The sequence below is a fragment of the Uranotaenia lowii genome, chromosome 2 (genome assembly GCF_029784155.1).
Source record: "Uranotaenia lowii strain MFRU-FL chromosome 2, ASM2978415v1, whole genome shotgun sequence".
Lineage (NCBI taxonomy): Eukaryota > Metazoa > Arthropoda > Insecta > Diptera > Culicidae > Uranotaenia > Uranotaenia lowii.
In genome coordinates this window covers 102,405,960-102,425,581 of record NC_073692.1, presented here as the reverse complement: position 1 = coordinate 102,425,581, position 19,622 = coordinate 102,405,960, and the positions used below count along the sequence as shown (strand labels likewise).

At 36.5% G+C, this 19,622-nt stretch overlaps 1 protein-coding gene across 1 annotated transcript in view; it reads right to left on the bottom strand.

The window, feature by feature from the left end:
- Positions 1–19,622, bottom strand: part of LOC129744990 (mitogen-activated protein kinase 1-like) — a 323,706-nt gene that overhangs the window by 76,717 nt on the left and 227,367 nt on the right. The window contains exon 3 of the mRNA XM_055737813.1: positions 9,416–9,542. Coding sequence (XP_055593788.1) covers positions 9,416–9,542 — 127 coding nt within the window. The remainder of the gene's footprint in view (positions 1–9,415; positions 9,543–19,622) is intronic.

Sequence of the window (19,622 nt, the reverse complement as noted above, 5' to 3'; positions counted from 1 at the left end):
ATATGCTAACATTCATTCAAAATTATATAGCAATCACATTCCTCAATCCAACCCTAAAATATTGTACCTCGCGTAACTTTTGATCCATTCGATAGATTTTTTCAAAAACTCTTCATATTCTTTATGTTTCAACAATCGCAAACAAATGCATTTTTTTTATAAGTGTTGCGCAGTTTCTGAGATATTGCAGTTGTGGGAAAAGTTAAAAAAGTTCTATTTTTGTAGAGTTGCTGTATCTCAAGTCATAGATATTAGAGAAAACTCAAATTTATTGAGATACATAATAGTATGATAGTTGAGCTATCTAATGTAGAGAATTTGTACAAAATATATCATTGGAATAAATAGTTTGGAAGTTGAAAGTTGAAAAGACAAAAATTTCTTTAGAATTTTGAACAGTACTATAATTGGTAATCTTCGTACGAAAGTTAGGAATTCCGACTGTTAGTGGCTGAGTTTTCACAAAATTGGTTTAGGATCTCGGAAATCCAGCAAAAAGGGCGGCGGGTGAATTATACTAAGGAGTGTATTCGAAAAAAAATGCAACACTTTTTTTGTGAATAACTTTCGAATGAATTGATGACTGGTAACGTAATGTATATATATGCACATTTTTGTGATGTTTTGTTAAGTGGTATTTGAGATAGCGTCCGATGAAGCAGTTTTTCGACTTTAATATTTGAGCAACACGTGCGCCATCTATAATGCATACTCTAAACCATCCTTTTCTCAAATTAAGGCTATTTTTGATTACGTTTCCTGTTTCCTGAAGCTTGACCTTCAAAATAACTCAAAACTTTGAATTCGATCGAAGTTATAACAAATTTATACGATTGTGCTCCTTCGGCACAAAAACTACATATTTAACTTTTTATTACCCCATAACAGTTTTTACGTAATGACATGGTTCCAGATCCAACTTAAACACCGTATAAACTTTGTGGGACCTATTGAAGTTCTTTGTAGAGAAAACGTTCACATTTGTAGGCAGTTTTTTTTTGTATTTTATGCCATTTATCTTCGGGAAATACAGGCGAGACTAGTCAACGAAAGGTTTCTGGTTGGAAACCTGCCAGGTGACCGCTAAAGAGTCGTTTTACTGTCCATTAAGATTTTTTTCAAAATATCTACCCACTTGCAGTCCAATTATTTTGCGCACGAATTGACCACCGTATTTTCTTTATTTTACCGATGGGCAGCTTTTCTACCTTGTAGAAATTAAGTCAGGCCTGTTTATTTGTCAACTAGACGAACCAGTAAGAAAAATTTATCTTTTTTATCACTTCCTCTATTTATATTTTCGGGTTGAGCTTGAAAAAACTTCTCACATTCCTTAACTTCATGGAATAAATCATCTTCACTTTTATTCAAACTTTAGCTCAATATTGAATCCTCTAAGACTTCTTAAACAATTTACCTTATGATCTTCGGTCGAATAGTTGATTTCCAGCTGTTTTCAGGTCCCTCAATGGGACTTTTGTGGATTTTTCTCGATCCAGCCCAACAAATTTTGTCAATGAACTTCAGTATTGGGTAATATCTCAAAAATCACTAGACAGATTGTCACCAAGTTTTCTACACGTACACATTACATTACTTGGTAGCTTCGCTGAAAATTTTATCAATTTCAATTCATGCATTCAAAAATTATTAACTAAACAAAGTGCATTTTTTTTTTCAAATACATTAAAAAAAAATCGCAAATTTATTGACTTACCAATGTATACATTAGGAAAATCGGGCGATGAATTCAAAAATGAAATTTAAAAAAAATCTGAGAAGAACAGAGCTTGAGTTATTTCCCAAATTTTGCTTTGAGAAAAAACGTATTTGTACATAGATAAATCCCAACATCTCGGGCTAAATACATATCATCATCTTGAAATCTGTTTCCCTGAGATCTGAGACATGAAACCAGAGACATGAGACCTGAGACATCGGAATAAAGACCTAAGACATGACACATGAGACATAGAACGTGAGACGAGAGACGAGAAAAGTGTGACAGGAGGCGTGAGAAGAATGAACAGATGTGTAAAACGTGGGTTTTGAGCAGAGAAAAGTGAGATATAAGAAGTGAGACGTGAACTGTGAGACATGAGACGTGAGACGTGAGAAGTAAAATATTAGAAATAAAACGTGAGAAGTTAGGATTGAGGCGTGAGAAGTTAGACGCGCAAAATGAGACATCTCACGCCTCATGTCTCAAGCAGAGATGTCAACCATTCAGTTTTTGGCTGGATCTTCCAGACTTTTTGAACTTTTGTCAGACATTTTTTAAGGTTCCTGACTTTCAAACTTTTGACATTTCTTCCAGAAATTTCCAGACTTTTGAGTTTGGACATGAATTGAAAAAAAGCGAAATTCCAACTTTTTGTGGTAATTTCCTGCTATTTTGGTATTAGTTACCGAAAAGTGAGAAATGCTAGGAAGATGGATATAAAGCAGGGAATTGGGATAGAACGTACTACTGTCAATTTTTTCACAATGGTCTCAGGCATTGTAAGTTTATAGAATGTTAAGTTATATTTCCAAGTAATGAACATCTGAACGACTCGATCTAGCGACCAAAACAAAATACCGATACTACCCATAAAGTTCGTCATCCAGACTTTTCTAGAATTTTTTTTTCAAAATCTTCCAGACTTTCCAGACATCTTTCCAAAACATTCCAGACTTTTTTGAAACAAAGTTGGCATCTCTGGTCTTAAGTCTAAACACACGCCTTATGTCTCACTTCTATTCTTCTCACTTCGCACTTTTAACTTCTTTCTTCTCACATCTGGCGTCTCATGTGTTACGTCCACTTCTCAATTCTCTGGTCTGACTTCTCAATTACGCCTCACATCTCACTTCTCACTCAATCTTCATATTTTATGTTTCGGGTCATTGTTTCAGAAAAGTTGGACAATCGATAGCATTCGTAATGATGTCATACACGAACATTCGGTGTAGATAAGTTCTCCTTTGGCTCAACGACGCCAATAATAGACCACATCTATCAGAGTACGGTGGCAATCGAACGGGATCTCGCCAAGGCAGATGACGCAATGCGAAACGGAGAAATCTTGTTGTTTTCCAACAAATGGAACAGAACCTTTGGTATCCGTGCAGTCAGATTTGACCCAATCGACTATCCTATATGGACATATGTATCGTCTCACCCAAGTGTCGATTCTCTGAGGCTTGTGCTTCAATGTAAGAGGTTTGCGAAGGTATACTCCCGATTAAGATCTCGCCTGGAGAGAGTAGTTGAGAACGAAAGAGGACAAATCGAGTGACTGTTTCTTAATATGTTTATCTACGTGCTTGAATGAATAAAAAGTTTTCAAATCATGTAACATCAAGAGAATTGTTTTTGAACCTTGATGACAGATTTTTGCATTTTTTATGGGTCGTACTGTACAAGTCATTCAATCGTAAGTATAGTTAAAAAACGAACATTATAACATATTAATCTAAACATTTTAGCACCTTTCCGATTAAAAATTCTTTTTATTTTCATAAAATATTGATCCCTTGGAAAAATTTTGTAGCCACTTATCATAATTACACCACATTGAAACAGGCAAAAGGCCTTGAGTGAGTCTTAAGGCCCTTTGTTTTGGTTCTTTCATCTCAACATGAATTTCAAAGAAAACTTGAATGTGCCTTAATTTTTTTTACTTTAGTTATACAAATAAGTTTATCTCCTACGAGGCAACGCAAAATTGCTCCGACAACTGTTATGTATGCAATCTCTATGTGAGTTTTTTTACTTGACAATCCTCTCAAGGTAGAAAATCTAATAGTTTAATTTTCTTCCGATTCGAATTTATTTCATTTTCTAGGGTTCAGTGGATTTTGAAAATTTCCAATTTCGAGTTCGTTACGATTGCCAATGACGTTGCACTATGCATTATCTTGTATCCCGTAAGCTACATATTCCCAATAATACAGTTTAAACGATTGAAAAAGGATTACCCCCGGTTCTTTCAAAAGGATGTGAAAATCCCCAAAAATGTGTAAAATGTAGAATGACATTATCAGGCAGAATTATTCCTCTTCAAAGAAATGACTAGGCACTCAAAGGCGTGGTTTTCTTTTAACTGATCAAGCCTATCTAAATTTAATTACCCTAGCATGGATCGATGAGACAAATGAAAGAATCTCAATGCAAAAGTCCCTCGGTTCTTAGTAGCAGATAAAAAATGTATGAAAAATAGCGTTCTGGGCAAAAAAACAAATTCCCAATCTTCAACACTTTAGGGCAAATACTCTCGTCGTCAAGTGCCTCAGTGAATTGAATTTCAAATTCGAACTGAATAAATAGAAGACGGAAAGCAAGAAAAAAACATGACTTATCGAATCGAAAGCCCTTCTGTCAGTTGATCTCCTAACCTAACATCATCACGTTTGTCCAATGATAAGTATAAAATGTCATCTTTTCAACTCGACTCACAAAATTAGCATACCATCCTCCAACCTGACTAGCCGGCTTACTATCTAGCTCGCTAGTAGGGCTTTACCCAAACCATCCGGCAGCAGAGAATTCACGCAACGAGCCACCTCCTAATGCGATCCGATCCTGAAACGCAAACGATGCTGCTGCTGCTGCCTTCTTCTTTCTATCTCGCTCTTGGCTCTACTCTTTTGGCTGCGGAGCAGAGATTTCCAAATTGAAAGCTCATGTCAAACATCGTTCTTCTCCTGTCAAAGAAGCGGTAGTCAAACCAACCGATACCTACTGAGAAAGATGGTAAAGGGAATGGGGACGATGAGGGTCGAGTGAATATTCGATTATTGGTCACCACCCCGAGGCTCGTTCGAGAAGGAACAGCAATTTTCCACATCTTCTGAATAACTTCTCCCGGCCGGGCAGACCCGGCCAAACGAAAGGAATTTTCCATCGACAGAGAAGGAGGTTCCACAGACAGTGACGAATGATGGGCGTATGTTTGCAAAAGATTAAGTTTTTCCAATCGAATTAAATGCACACAGACAATGGTTGTGGTGCGGCTGGTGGCTCCAGAAGTGGCTCCAGAGAGTGGTCCGAAAATCGACTATGGTTTTTGGTTGGCTGATTGAAGCATGGTTATGAACGATTTTCTCCAACATTAAAGCGTGTGAATTTATTTCGAGGGGAAGGGGACTCTCGGATGGATGGCAGGATAAATATTTGCCATCATCAAACGGTTTGCCGGTAGCGAAATTATTCCAATGAATTTATCCGGAGGGGAAGAAAGATTGACTCAGCCAACAGGGAACTGCGCAATAATGAACAGATTTTCCGGAGATTATTGTCATCCTTAGAATGGACGATAATGAACATTATGATAAGCAGAATTTAGAGTTGGATGGCGAACGAAAGGAGTGCTTTCAAATGAAAAATTGATAGACCAGTTCGGAAAACGATGTTGATGGCGAAAAAGTTCAATTGAATTTCTCGAATATCCCATTTTATTATTTATTGCCCATTCTGATTATTTTCAAATGATGCTAGATCTTGAAGCCATTTCCAAAAAAGTTATTCGACACTTGTTACTCAATTTATCAGCCTTTTTTAGTAAGTCCGTTTTTAGTAAGGAAATTTCAGGATTATGAAATTTTAAAGACGAATAGAAAGTTGGAAGAAATGAAAAATGGTTAAAATAAGCGAAAAGAATTTATTAAGAAGCATTATCATCAGGTACCAAATTTTTGTTCTTATTTGGTATGTGATGATAATGCTTCTACATAAATTCTTCCCGCTCATTTTCACCATCTTTCATTTCTTTTAACTTTCTATTCGACTTTAAAATTTCATAATAAAAGATAAGGACATCTTATCCTTACTACATCATAACTTTTCACCGATAAGACTGATAAATTAAGTACCAAACATAAATTACGTTGATTAATCTCTTTATGTTATTCTGCACTTTTAGGGAATTACCAGATTTTATTGGCAAAAGCACAATCTAGTGAGCAAAATCTCAAACTCGTCACATTTTACTTGTACGGTGCGAAATATTTCATTTTTTTCCAAAATGCTGCAATGCTTTCTTTTTAATCATGGAAACACCGTGCTGACTTGATATATGAAATCTGCAACTTGGACCCTTGGGTGTGAGATTTGAGACAGAGGAAATGAGAGCTGAGATACGAAACCTGGAACATGAGACCTTACACCTGCCTGAGACTTGACACATGACATCTGACATCTGACATCTGAAACCTTAAAACCTGAGACGGGACATGAGAACTTAAACATGACACATGAGACATGAAACCGGAGAATTGAGACGTGAGACCTGAGACATGGAACATGAGACGTGGGACGAAAGACCAGAGAAGTGAAAAATAAGCCGTGATTCGTGAGAAAAGTGACATGAAACGTGCGTAATAAAGAGTGGTAAGTGAGACGTGGGACGTGAGATGCGAGGAGTGAGATGTGAGAATTGAGACAAGAAACATGAAAAACGAGAAGAAAAACAAGAAACGTGAGAAGCGAGACTTGAGGAGCAAGACTTAAGAATTGAGAAGTGAAACGTGAAAAGTGAGACGTTAGAAATGAAGATGCTTATCTCTCATGTCCCAAGTCTGATGCCTTGATCGCAAGTCTCAGGTTTCATGACTCAAGTCTCAGGTCTCATGCACAGGTCTATGATCCATTTTTCATCCCCCATGGCTCAGGTCTAAAGTACCATTTTTCATGTCTCAGGTCTCAGCTCTCAAATAGGTCGCGAGACTCATGTCTCCTGTCTCTTTTATCATATATCATATCTAATATCTTATGTCTCATTAAACTGAGCCAATTTTGGTCATTTTTTGAATTTCTCAAACCTTGGGGTCTAAAAAGCTTCGTAACAAGTAACATTTACATAAGTAAATTTGAACTTTTAGGTTTGTATGGGAAAATTAAATATTTTGTACAGAAAAATTAACATCATTTTTGTTCCTCCTGTGGAACCGTGCTTGGTAATAAATTTTGTGCCAATTTTTAAATTATATAAAGGAAATTTTTCGTTGAACAACTTCGTCAAAGACCATAATTTTGTATCTGATTAGAAAAAAAAGTTATTAGGTGTTGAATGGGGGCGTGTCTTTCGGTATTGAAAAACAATAAATTCAATTGACATCACTGCTGGGTGCCTGGGAGGTACTGCATGACTATTTTGCAAGCAATACTTCGATAGGCACCCAGCAGTGATGTCAATTGAATTTATTATTTATCAATGCCAAAAGACATACCCCTGTTAAACACCTAATAACTTTTTTGCCTAATTAGTTACGAAGCTACGGTCTTCGACAAAGTTGTTCAGCGGAAAATTTTCTCTACAGAATTTATAAATTGGCACAAAACCCATTACCACGCTTGATGCTACAGAAGAAACAAAAATGATTTTAATTTTTCAATACTAAATATTCAATTTTCCCATACAAACCTAAAAGTTCCAATTTAATCATGTAAATTTTACTTAATATTTCAGCAAAAAATCATGGATGAGTTTTGAACCAAAAACGAAGCTTTTAAGACCCCAGAGTTTGAGATTTTTCTCCAAATCGACTCTGTCTAATGTACCATGTCTCAAGTCTCAGGTCTCAAGTCTCAGGTCTAATGTCCCAATCTCTGGTCTCAGGTCTCACATTTCAAGCCTGCGAGCTCCTTCCTAAAGGGTTTTTACGAGATTTTCCTCTTTGCATTCACGAATTTGACTCAATTTCTTCGAAAAAACAGGCTTCCCGTTCAAAAATAATGATTTTTTTAATAAGTTAAACACTATTTTTCCAATTTCAAGTCATAGATGGCAGCTCTATCTTGCTGTTAAACGGAATTGAGCCCCATTGTCGACTTTTAGGGATTAATTAAGCCGGATGATTTTGTCAAGGAATGAGTACTCAGTACCGTAAATTCTAAGATCACTGAATCAAATAACCAGAATTGCATCAAGCTCAGTAAACAGATGGGCAGATGGGCAGAAATTTCGGCGATGGTTATATTCTTGTGTTGGAAAACTACGTCGAAATAATGAAAATGGGCCTCGATAAAATCCAGCAAATTGATATAGGGCCTTATTTTGGTTTAACTGCAAGACAGGGATGCCATCTACAACTTAAAACTGAAAAAAGTGTGATCTACCAAAGAAAAAAAAATGGAAAATTTGATACCAACCTGTTTTTTCTGATCAAATTCATCCCAAATCATTTGTTTCATGGTCATATTTATGAAGAAATCTCCCATGTCAAATTCCTGAGTGTTAGAGAAATCTTTAAAAAAAACCCTTTCGTAGAAAAACATAAGTGGTAACATTTTTATTTTGCACCTTTTTTCATATTTTTGGTCCTCAACGCCAACTCTTCCATCAGAAATAAGTATATTGAGGCTTTAGTTTTCCGTTGAACAATTGTTGACGATTGTCAATCATTCATATTTTGACAAGCAAAACACATAGTGGTACTATTTTTGTTTTGCTCACTGTATATTATAACCCTAATTCTAGGGTGTGATTTTTAGCATTCAATTTCTACTTTGGGTGCAATCAGCGATATATTCATCAAAATTCTATTTTAAAAGGGTTATTCCACTTCAAGGCGAGGAAACATTTTTAATCCGCCGATAATGTGTGTAAAGTGACGTACGCGTCAAACAAGTGTCAGTATCCGAAATCCTAAAACTCGATTGACGAAAAGATATTCATCCCGGTTTGCATACATTCGTTAGGGAAATTAGGCAAACAAAGGCACGCGTATCCTTTCGCTAAATTACAATTCCAAATCTGTGCCATTAGCTTGAGCCAATGTTCGCCTGATGCCTGACAAGAATGAGCAGCCTAATTAATTAATTCTAATTTAAACGGATTTTGCATACCAAGGCCCTGAAAATCGACCCGAATAAAATGTTGTTCCGTGGAACGGAAGGTGGAGCAGTTGGAAAAAGTTGAGTTGTAATCGCACGCTCATGTTGAGAGTTTTTCATCCAAAAATCTTTTCATTTTATCTCTTGTTTCGTCGAATTATTTTGTGGTTCTTCCAAGTTTTCAATTAAGTTTGAACCAATTAACAAAACCAGACATGTAATTAAAAAGCATTCAGTGATGAACTCCTGCTTAAACGCCTTTTTTCACTGTCTGGATTCTCTGATGGATGGTTTTTTTTTCTGAAAATTGAGTCTTACATCATTTTCAGAAATAGCGATAAATTTCCAATAAACCTCCAAAAATGATTCAATATTTGAAACCGTCAACTAAAAAAACTATAAGTAGAAGGCATCAACATGATCGACCATCGAACAACTTTAGTAACTGAAAAAATGTACATTTACGTTTCGATGTAATTTGTACTTCGCAAGATTTCTCTTAAAAGCACTGCTTTTGACGGTCGGAAAATGAACAGGAATTTTTATTCAATACGAAAAAAAAAATTGAAAACGGAAAGAGCAGTGGCAACAACTTACATTTTCGTGTCGGAATCTGGTGAGAATTTTGATTTCCCGCAACGTCCGCTGACAGTAGGTCTGGTGCTCGAAGGGGGAGATTTTCTTGATGGCCACTTTCGTCCGCGTCACGGTGTCCTCTGCAGAGCTGTGAATAAGAAAATGGAAAAGGGAAAATTAATAAAAATTAGGAAAACGAAGTTTTGGTAGAAATGAACAATTTTCTGAAATAAATTTTTGAACCAGTGTATCTACCAAGTGAATTAGCCAATTCGTTCTTCAGAAAAATTTGAAAAAAAAAATAGAAAAACTTAGGTATTTCTTGAAAAATACGAAACAAAAAAAAAGTTAAACAGTAAAAAAAAATGGTACAAAGTTAAAAAATGAAAAAAATAATTTTACTTCTTTAAACCAGCTAATATCTAGTTGAATCAATTTTATTTATAGCTAAATAGCACATAATATGAGGCCCTTGGAGGCCCTTGGGGCCAAAGGGATCGTTCCTGAAGGGATGTACAGTTAAAAGTAGTCTGAAAGTGCTCTAGCTTTTTTCAGTTAATTATTCCCAACAACTACCTATATCGGAAAAAAATACCTGCGTAAAGTTATCGATAGTGAACATTTAAGCTCGTTCGATTGAAGTTTCGTGCGTGCGCGAGCCCTGAATCACAAAAATTGTATTTTTGTAACATCACCGCGTATCACATTGCCGCTTGTTATTGTCGTTTAGAACGCTCCCTTCAGAAAGTGGTAAAATGTCGAAATCCACTCGTTCAACAACACCGTCATCTCTTATTGTTGAATCCGACTCACAAGCTAAAAAGCGTTCTAGAGAGGACATCAATCTGGCCGGATCCGAAACCATCGGCAGTTTTGATGAGCTGTGGAGAAAAATCGAGGCAAAGATGAACGATTCCCATTCCCGACTCGAAGAAAAGATCGAAAACTGCCGCACCGAACTTGTGAAAAGAATCGAAACCGTCGAACAAGAGGTATCCACCTTCCAAAAAGAGTGTTTTACACAAATAACCTCAGTTTATGCTGAGGTCAATAAGATTCGTGACGAATCTTTTTCAACAGCGGAGACATTGGAGCGACATGCTAAAAGTCGCGAAATCATGATTGCTGGAATCCCTTATGAAAATCAAGAAAATTTAATGGATATTTTCAATAAAATCACCAATCATTTAAGCTACACTGTTTGCCCATTAGTAGAGCTCAAGCGCCTTGCTAGGGCCCCGATCGTTCCCGGGACAACACCACCTATCCTGTGCGAATTTGCGATGAAAAGTTCGATGTCTGAGTTCTACAGACGATATATCGTACAACGCAACCTTTCACTGCGTCATGTAGGTTTCGATTCTGATAACCGCATCTACGTTAACGAACATCTCACTTCACACGCTAGGGGAATTCGAACGGAGGCAATTAAACTTAAAAAACTTGGCCTCATCGAAAAGCTGAACACCAGAGAAGGTATCGTTCATGTAAAAGTTGGTCATCAAGCTGAAATGGTATCCGTCGAAAACAAGGACCAACTTTCTTCGATCTGTAAAAAAACCCTTTCCAATTAAGATATTCTCTTCCTACCCATCATCCTTTGACTCCCATCCTTAAGATCCTGTGATTCCCCTCCGCTCCTGAAAGTCAACAAAATAAAAAAAACAAAAAAAACCTTTCCTAGTAATCTCATTCTTCCTTCCATCATTCCTATGATTCCGATCCCTCGCTATCCCGTGACTCCTAGTCCCTCCTGAAAGTCATTTCTCATCGCCGCCGCTTATCATCGCCGCACAACGTAGTCATCATCATACGCCCGGAACCCGCTGTACTGTGCTGAGATCGAGAGGTACCCAAGAACACGTCGCACCGTATCATCATCATCGTTTTTGTCATCGAGATATGCCGCCTAAAGAGATCGAGATCCGCATCGAGACCGAGGAATTGCAATAGTGAGAGAATTCTTTGTATTCGGAATGTCCCCCGATCGAGCCTTTCCCTGGGAGACCACGTTAACATCACCGGCCACCGCTCCACTACCCGAGACCAATCATCATCATCATCACGACAGCCGAATCCCTCCATCGTTTGCTTGAGTGGTACCTGGTACCCCATCGTTACCGTTCCAGAGAGAAAGACATTTACACCATCGTTTCCGAAACTAGTATGCCTACTGTACCTACTGTCATATGCTGCCCTGCCAAAAAAGCCGAAGGAGTTCGAAAGCCGATCGAACCCAGGTTCCTTCTTGGAAGATATCTCTTACTCTCGAATCTCATATCTCACACTAATTCTCCGCCACCCGACGTTTACGATCAATGTACCTACATCATCATATGCCCGTAATCCACCCCACCAGCTGGTGCTGGTCTCGAAAACACCATCTGCGTTATCGTACGTAACCCTTCGGCACCATGGAGACGGCTCGGAGAGCCACTCGTCGTCATCGATTTCCGAATGCAGTATGCCAAGCCAAACGTACCTACTTCGTTTTATGCTGCCACGCCACCAGACTGAGAGTCTGAGAGTCATCCAGCTAAGCTGTTGCTGATGAAATGGAGAACCACTCGCCGCTCTTGAGTTCCACGATCAACTTCGATGCCCGTAATGCTGATATCTACCTTAGCCTCTGGCCAAATAGATCCTGCCTATAGCTCCGTTTATTTACGATCAACCATCGAAGTCTGTTGGATGCCTGTTGGAACTCGGATTGATGCCTGTTGCTGTTGTTGTTGCTGCGTTTGCTGATCGAACTTTGGTCTGAAATATGGCATCGCCCACTCCTTGGATGCAATTAATACATGCCGAGATGCCCCGACGCTGTTGTACACGAAAGCGCCTTCAAACTTTGCCAAGGTACTGTATTTTAGATTGATGGTTGGTCGAAAAGATGACAAAGATTGTATCATTTGTTCATCTTCTTTTTATAGTACATACTCCTATTCACAATATTTTCGTTCCGCAAGTTACCTAACTGAAATTAGTAGCCGAGTCATATGATTATAATGTTTTCGATAGAGTTGATTGTCGTTCCAAACATGTTTCGTTCTAGTGACCTCTTATTAGATTTTGTTTTCTCAATATTTCTTCTTCCTAATGGATAATGATCCAAATATTAATACCTCGTCCAACTATGATATACCTACAGCTGTAATTAATAGTGTTTTAGGCGACGATCTGTTAAACATTTGCCATATAAATGTACAAAGCTTATGCGCACGTCAGTTCTCAAAATTCATTGAACTTAAAAATCTATTCATCAAAAGCAAATTGGATGTCATTTTTATGACCGAAACTTGGCTTAGTGAAGCCGTGAGTAATGATGTAATTACCATTGAGGGTTACAATTTGATACGAAACGATCGTAACAGGCGTGGAGGTGGTGTTTGCATTTATTTTAGGAACAACCTCAAGTGTAGGGTTCTCGTGAAATCCAACAATAATGAAGCAAATTCCACTGAATTTATCCTCACAGAATTTTTTGTGAATGATAGCAAACTTTTGTTCGGCCTTTATTACAATCCTCCTGAAAAAGACTGCTCCGATTTTTGCTCATGCTGAACAGTTCGCGTTAACGTGTAATAATACGTTTTTTATCGGTGACTTCAATATTGATCTTTTAAAACAAACTGGAAGAATTCAGAATTTCAAAGATTTCATGTGTTGCTCAAATATTAGCTGCGTTAACAAAGAGCCTACTTTTTTCCATAATACCGGAAATTCCCTGCTCGATTTGTTTCTAACCGATTCTCCTGATGCTATTCACCGATTCAGCCAAATCTCTTTACCAGGTGTTTCTCACCACGATCTAATCTTTTCATCATTGAATTTCCCTAAAATTGAAGAATCAGATGGTTTTTGGTTTCGAGATTATAAAAAATTTGATGCAAATGCACTCCAAACTATTCTTTCCGAAACAAACTGGACTGGATTTCTGAGTATTGATGATTCAGATATACTTGTTAGCCATTTTAATAGATTTCTGTTGGAAATAAACGAGTCGATTTTCCCCCTTAAATATAAAAAAACTCGTCTCAATGAATGGTTCAATCGCGAAATAAATCATGCTATTATTAATAGAAATCTGGCCTACAACACCTGGAAACACTCGAAGTCTGAAGAAGATAGAAATAAGTTTAAAATATTGCGTAACAGAGTTAACACCCTGATTACAAAAGCGAAAACTGAACAAGATAAAAAGCGTTTAAATCTTGATTTACCAGCTAGAACTTTCTGGAATAACTTGAAGAAGTTTGGATTGAAAAAATCTCCAGGAAACTCTGATGTATCTAACTTTAGCGCTGATGAAATTAACAATTATTTCACAACAAATTTAACTTGTTCTGAAGTTGAACAATTTAATAATCCTTATAACCCACACGGATTTAAATTTAAATTTTTTGAAAACTATGAAATCATAAACGCTGTTATCTCAATACAATCGAATGCATTGGGAATGGATGAAATCCCAATCAAATTTATTAAAATTGCTTTACCGCACATCCTACCTGCTCTCAAACATATTTTTAATACTATTATAAAAACCTCTAAATTTCCTTTCCAATGGAAAGTATCAAAATTTATCCCAATTCCAAAAAAAGCCAAATCACATGACTTATCAAACTTGAGACCAATAAGCATTTTAAGTACAATTTCAAAAATTTTCGAAAAAATTGTCAAATGTCAAATAACAGAATATTTAAACCAAAATAATATTTTATATGAATTTCAATCGGGTTTTCGTTCTTCCCACAGTACTGAAACTGCGTTGATGAAGGTTCATAACGATATTGCCTATGCCTTAGATAAAAAAGGAATTGCTGTACTTCTTATGATAGACTTTGCCAAGGCTTTTGACCGTGTGTCACATACTAAATTCATGAATAAGTTAATAACTAATTACAATTTTTCAAGTTCAGCAGTTAATTTGGTGCGTTCATATCTACTGGGTCGGCAACAAACTGTTTTATTTGATGGTTGCTATTCTGAGTTTGCTCCAATCGAATCAGGAGTTCCTCAGGGATCAATTCTAGGACCTTTGTTCTTTTCGCTATTTATTAACGATCTTCCTGCTGTTCTACAGTACTGTTCGGTGCATCTTTTCGCAGATGATGTCCAAATATATCTCTGTGAAAAACGCACCTCAAACCCAAGTGACTTTTTTAATAAAATAAATCATGATCTTACTCAGCTTGTTGAATGGTCAAACGCCAACCTTTTACCAATCAATCCTTCGAAAACGAAAGCTTTGTTCTTTGGAAGACAACAATCCTTCTATACTTATCCTCAACTTTTTATGAATGATACTGCTATAAATTTTGTCGACTACGCTGAAAACCTTGGTGTTATTTTCGACCGCGATCTTTCATGGAATCGTCAGGTTAATGCTCAATGCTGCAAGATTTATGGCTCGATTAAAAGACTTAACTTAACAACAAGCCATCTGGATGTTGCTACAAAACTAAGATTGTTTAAGGCCTACGTTTTTCCTTTGTTCATTTATTGCGATTTCATTTACTCGAACGCATCGGAGAGATCTGTTCACAAGTTGCGAGTTGCCTTGAATTCATGTGTGCGATATGTCTTCAACTTATCTCGTTTTTCTCGAGTTTCCCACTTACATAAATATCTCATTGGATGTTCTTTCGATAAATTCTATAAGTACCGATCATGTATGGTAATGCATAGAATTCTCAATACTGGAAAGCCAGACTATCTGAAATCCTTGCTCATTCCGCTTAGAAATTCACGCACTAGAAATATCCTAATTCCATCACATAGTTCTTCATATTATGGTAGATCATATTTCGTTCGGGGTATTGTTAATTGGAACAATCTTCCAACTAATTTAAAACTTCTTAATAAGAAATCAGAATTTAAGAGAGGGCTACTAGAGGAATACATGGAGTAAAACGACATAGATAAAGTTAGAAGCAAATAAGGAACGATTAGTTTTTAAGTAATTACATCAAGAAGACAACCACAGTGTAACAATTTAAAAGATATTGTAATCTTACGTTACATAAATAAAAACATAATAATAATAATAATAATAAAAAAAAGGGGTATAAGTGCATGAAAGTTTATTTCGAAAAAAAAACACGCTTTTAAGTTGTGGTGTTTGGTAATTTTCCATATATTTTCGAAAATTTGCATTTTGCTTCTAAACTCAAAAGTATGTAAATAAAATTATAAAAGTCTGAAAAAATCATAAAATATAGTATGAAATATGAAGAATCGTTTGGCATCATTTACTCAAAATCGACCATTTTGTCACTTATACCCCTTTGGCTCTAAAGGCCTCATATGTTTATTTCCAGATCAACTATAAATATTGTTGATTTAAATGAACCTATCCGTATGAGAATGAAAATCAAAATTTGTAATAATGTTATCAGATTGCTCAAATTTCAGCTTTCAGACTTCGTTTTTCAGATTCAGATTTCAGGGCTTAAATTTCAGATTTCAAAAACATGTCTTAGAATTTTCCTGGAATTTAACATTCAGATTCAGATAACTGATTTAGATTTAAATTTCAAATGCTTCCAAACAAACCTGGACAAGAAAAGCGAACCGACACTAAGCTCTAGGTATACGTAGTCGTCCAGATGATGTGTCTTCATTTCTTGCATTTTTCCAAGCTTTTTCATTATAGGATGACAACAATTATAGGATGATAGCAACTAGTTCATGATTATGTGCTTTTTTTCTTTCTAAACTAACCCATTCAGCAATCATTATATTTACTTAAAACTTTAGTGTTTTTTAGTATTTTATGTATTTTATGAGTTTGTTAAGACTTTTACTAAATTTAATAAAATACAATAATTCAAAACCGAAAGCAACTAAAATTTGTTCACAGATTGTTTTAAAATTCTTCATTTCTTTAAACCCTCCACCGAAGTATTCGTTCAATCGGGAAACACCGGACGTCCAATTGGATTGGAATTTATGACTCTACGTTCTCCATCAAATTTTTTTTTTCCTCCCTACATCAACTATCTCGCTCAAATAAAGCTTTCACAAGTAAAGAAAAAGCAGAGCTTCACATGGTGATAACCCGACGCATCGATATGCGGGAGGGCACTAGGGAAATTTTCCTGAACCCGAGTGGCAGAATCATGAAAACTGCGGTTTAGTTCTTCCACTCCTATTCCAAGGATTCCACACTGGCTGGCTGGGGGCTCTGGTAACGTGAGATGTTTCTGAAACGTTTTAATTGGCATATGATAACCTCGGTTTCCCAGCATCCCACACCATTAAACCAGGGAGAAAGCTACGACAAGACGATTCGGGTGAGAACAAGCTGTAGAAGTCTCTTCGAACCGAACGATGGATGATTGTTAGATGATGTTCAAACGGCAAATTTGACGATGTTAATGATACATAAACAGATACGTGTGTATAGCAGTTTCCCAGAATACTGAATACTGAATGAATATTGTCGTACGTAGGCTTCATAACATGATTGGAAGCCGTAATTTCCTAGAAGTAGGTATAGACTAAAGATCAGTACTGATTGTTGGTAGAAGACTTACGTACACTATACAATCTGAGACTTAACTTTTACACAATCACTTGTTAGTTCTGATATGGAAGAGTTTGACAACTTTCGATTAGCTTCGATTTTTGTTTTGTTTCGATTATAGTCGTTTTACCATCTTTATGGCATTCACGACTTTATCAACGTTGCAGTTGGCGGATCGTTATTGAAAAACTTATCCGGTACAACTGTGTTCGATGTTTACTCTTGGGCTCGAACTCGCGGACATCGGCTCAGGAGACAACAGACTTGCCAACTGAGCTATATCACCAGCCCGTTAGCTTCGATGAAAACATAATGATACATGTTGTTTAAAAAAAAAAAACTTTAAAATTGAAAAATATTGAGTGATTGTCCTGCGGGATCTCAAGAAGACGTGAAAGACAATCGTTAGCTAGATATAGTTCTAGATTAAGGTTGCCAGTTTTTTTTTTCAGCACATATCCGGATCGGATAAATCCGGGCAATTTTATCTAAACACTTGGAAAAATCTGGGAATTCATTTCGAACATGTCGACCAAAAATCCGGGCAAATTTGATGAAAATCCAAGATTTATTCGACAAAAATCAAGAAAAAAAATCTTGAAAACAAATTCTTTCATCAATACTTATAAGCGGATTTTAAATCGTATTTGAGGCTTCCAAAAAACCTTTTATGATTATTTTTATCAAACTTACTAGTAAAATTTCGTTTAGGGCACATAAATAAAAAAAAATTACACGATTAGTATTTTTTTGTATGATTTGGCAAATAAAGTGAACAAATCCGGGCAAAATCTGTGCTTTTTGTCAATGAAATCCAGGCATCCAGGCCAAACCGGACTTTTCCCAAATTGTTTATTAAATATCCGGACAAATCCAGACAACCGCGCAATCTGGTAACCTTATCCTAGATAAATTGATGGTCCACGCGAAAAACGTAAAGGTGCCTCCCAGCCTTTAGCTGTGTGGAAGTTACTAAAATCCAAAAGTTTTGCTGCTTCCAATCCCTATATTTTATCCATCAACCAAAGCAAGAAACTGTGCAAAGTTTTACTTAAATTCGACAACTCCTAGGCTACCTTCGAACACATTGAATTTAAAAGAATTTTAAAACAAAATTGTAAAAATTTCCAATACACGAATCGTCATCAGGCTTACTGATATTCGCTTCGTTTGCTTCAAAATTTCCATTCTATGTTGAGGAGTTGAATCGTTGGTGACTAGGATGATGATAAAAAATCATTCTGAGCCAAGACCAGCAACCTTACCTTGATCGTCATTATTTCTGGCAGCACTGTAAAAACTCAAAATTGATCAAGGAAATGATTATAGTTAGAAGCGTTTGAATAAAAAAGTAATTTTGCCTTCTAATAAATATGTACCTATTGAAGATTCCTACGAAAGATTCCTTTGAATTCATATGCGGTATAATAAAAGTTCAGTAGGTATTTCTATAGCAACTTACTACATATCTTCTTCAGTGAGCATTTTCGATCAATCTATCGAAGAAGTTGCCATCGAAATACCGGCTTCTACACTTTTCTTATACCGTTGTTGAATTAAAAGGAATCTATACATTGTTTTTATTTAGAAGCTATTTTGTAATTTTATTCATCATACAATGTTGCAAAATCTCATGAGATTGAAATTTTCTTGGATAAAATTTTCGTTTTGACATTCAGTGTGATGTTAATTAATCTTATGATAAGTATCACAAAAAAACTGCCTTAGAATGCTGACGTTTTTTCAGCCTGAGAGTCACAAACAGTAAAACTACTTTTTTGAGGGCATAGATGCCAGATGTTGTTACCAACTCGGTAACATTGTTTTTGTTTTTAATAATTTAAATTGATGGGTGGAGTTAGGTTTAACTTTTATAAGCAGCTAGCTAATGACAACGCAACGGCGAATTCAAATTCGAGCCCGTGGTGGTCAGCAGCGCAGAACAAGGCGATAACGAAAACGCACATGGCCCGAGGCGTTGCGTATAAGCCGAACGCAACAACCACCCAAGCACGCGTTCAGAAAAAAAACGCAACAAGTAAGCGGAGACTCGGAGGTTCCTTGGTGAGTCAAGGCGAGTCACCAAGCCTCTTGGTTTCCGGCAGTCTTCGAGGTAAGACGTTCACAGCAAGTGCCTCCGAAAGTGTTTGCCAGGTAAAAACACTTGTATTCAACTTCACAGATGGTCTTGTTTTTAGTTTTTAAAAGTTCGGATAATGGAGCAGATCAGGGGTGAGCAACCTTTTGAACCAACGGGCCAATTCAAATTTGAAATCTTGTCGGCGGGCCGCATTAAAAATATCTTTTTTTTAATAATTAGCAAAACTTCACGTCATTTTTTATAACTACAAATTTTTGGCGAAAACAAATCTGAAAAAGGAGAGATTAACCGAATTTACGAGTTTAAAAACAGAAAATAAACACGACTTTTTAAATACCCGATATTGAAAAGGTACATCACTAAATCTTTGTCATTTTTACTATCTCTCAACACGAATGCCACAAGGATGGTAAAGTGTCATTAATAAAACCTTAACTATCTCTCAATTTTTCAATAGTCAATCACCGTCTTCTTGGCGTTGGACATTGAATTGCTAATTGACTTTCGGTGTTTTGTTTCTCCATAAATCAAACTTGTCCTCAAAGCCTAGATTTTTTTCCAACAAACGATAAGAACCTCATTTTTTTAATCGAAGTTCT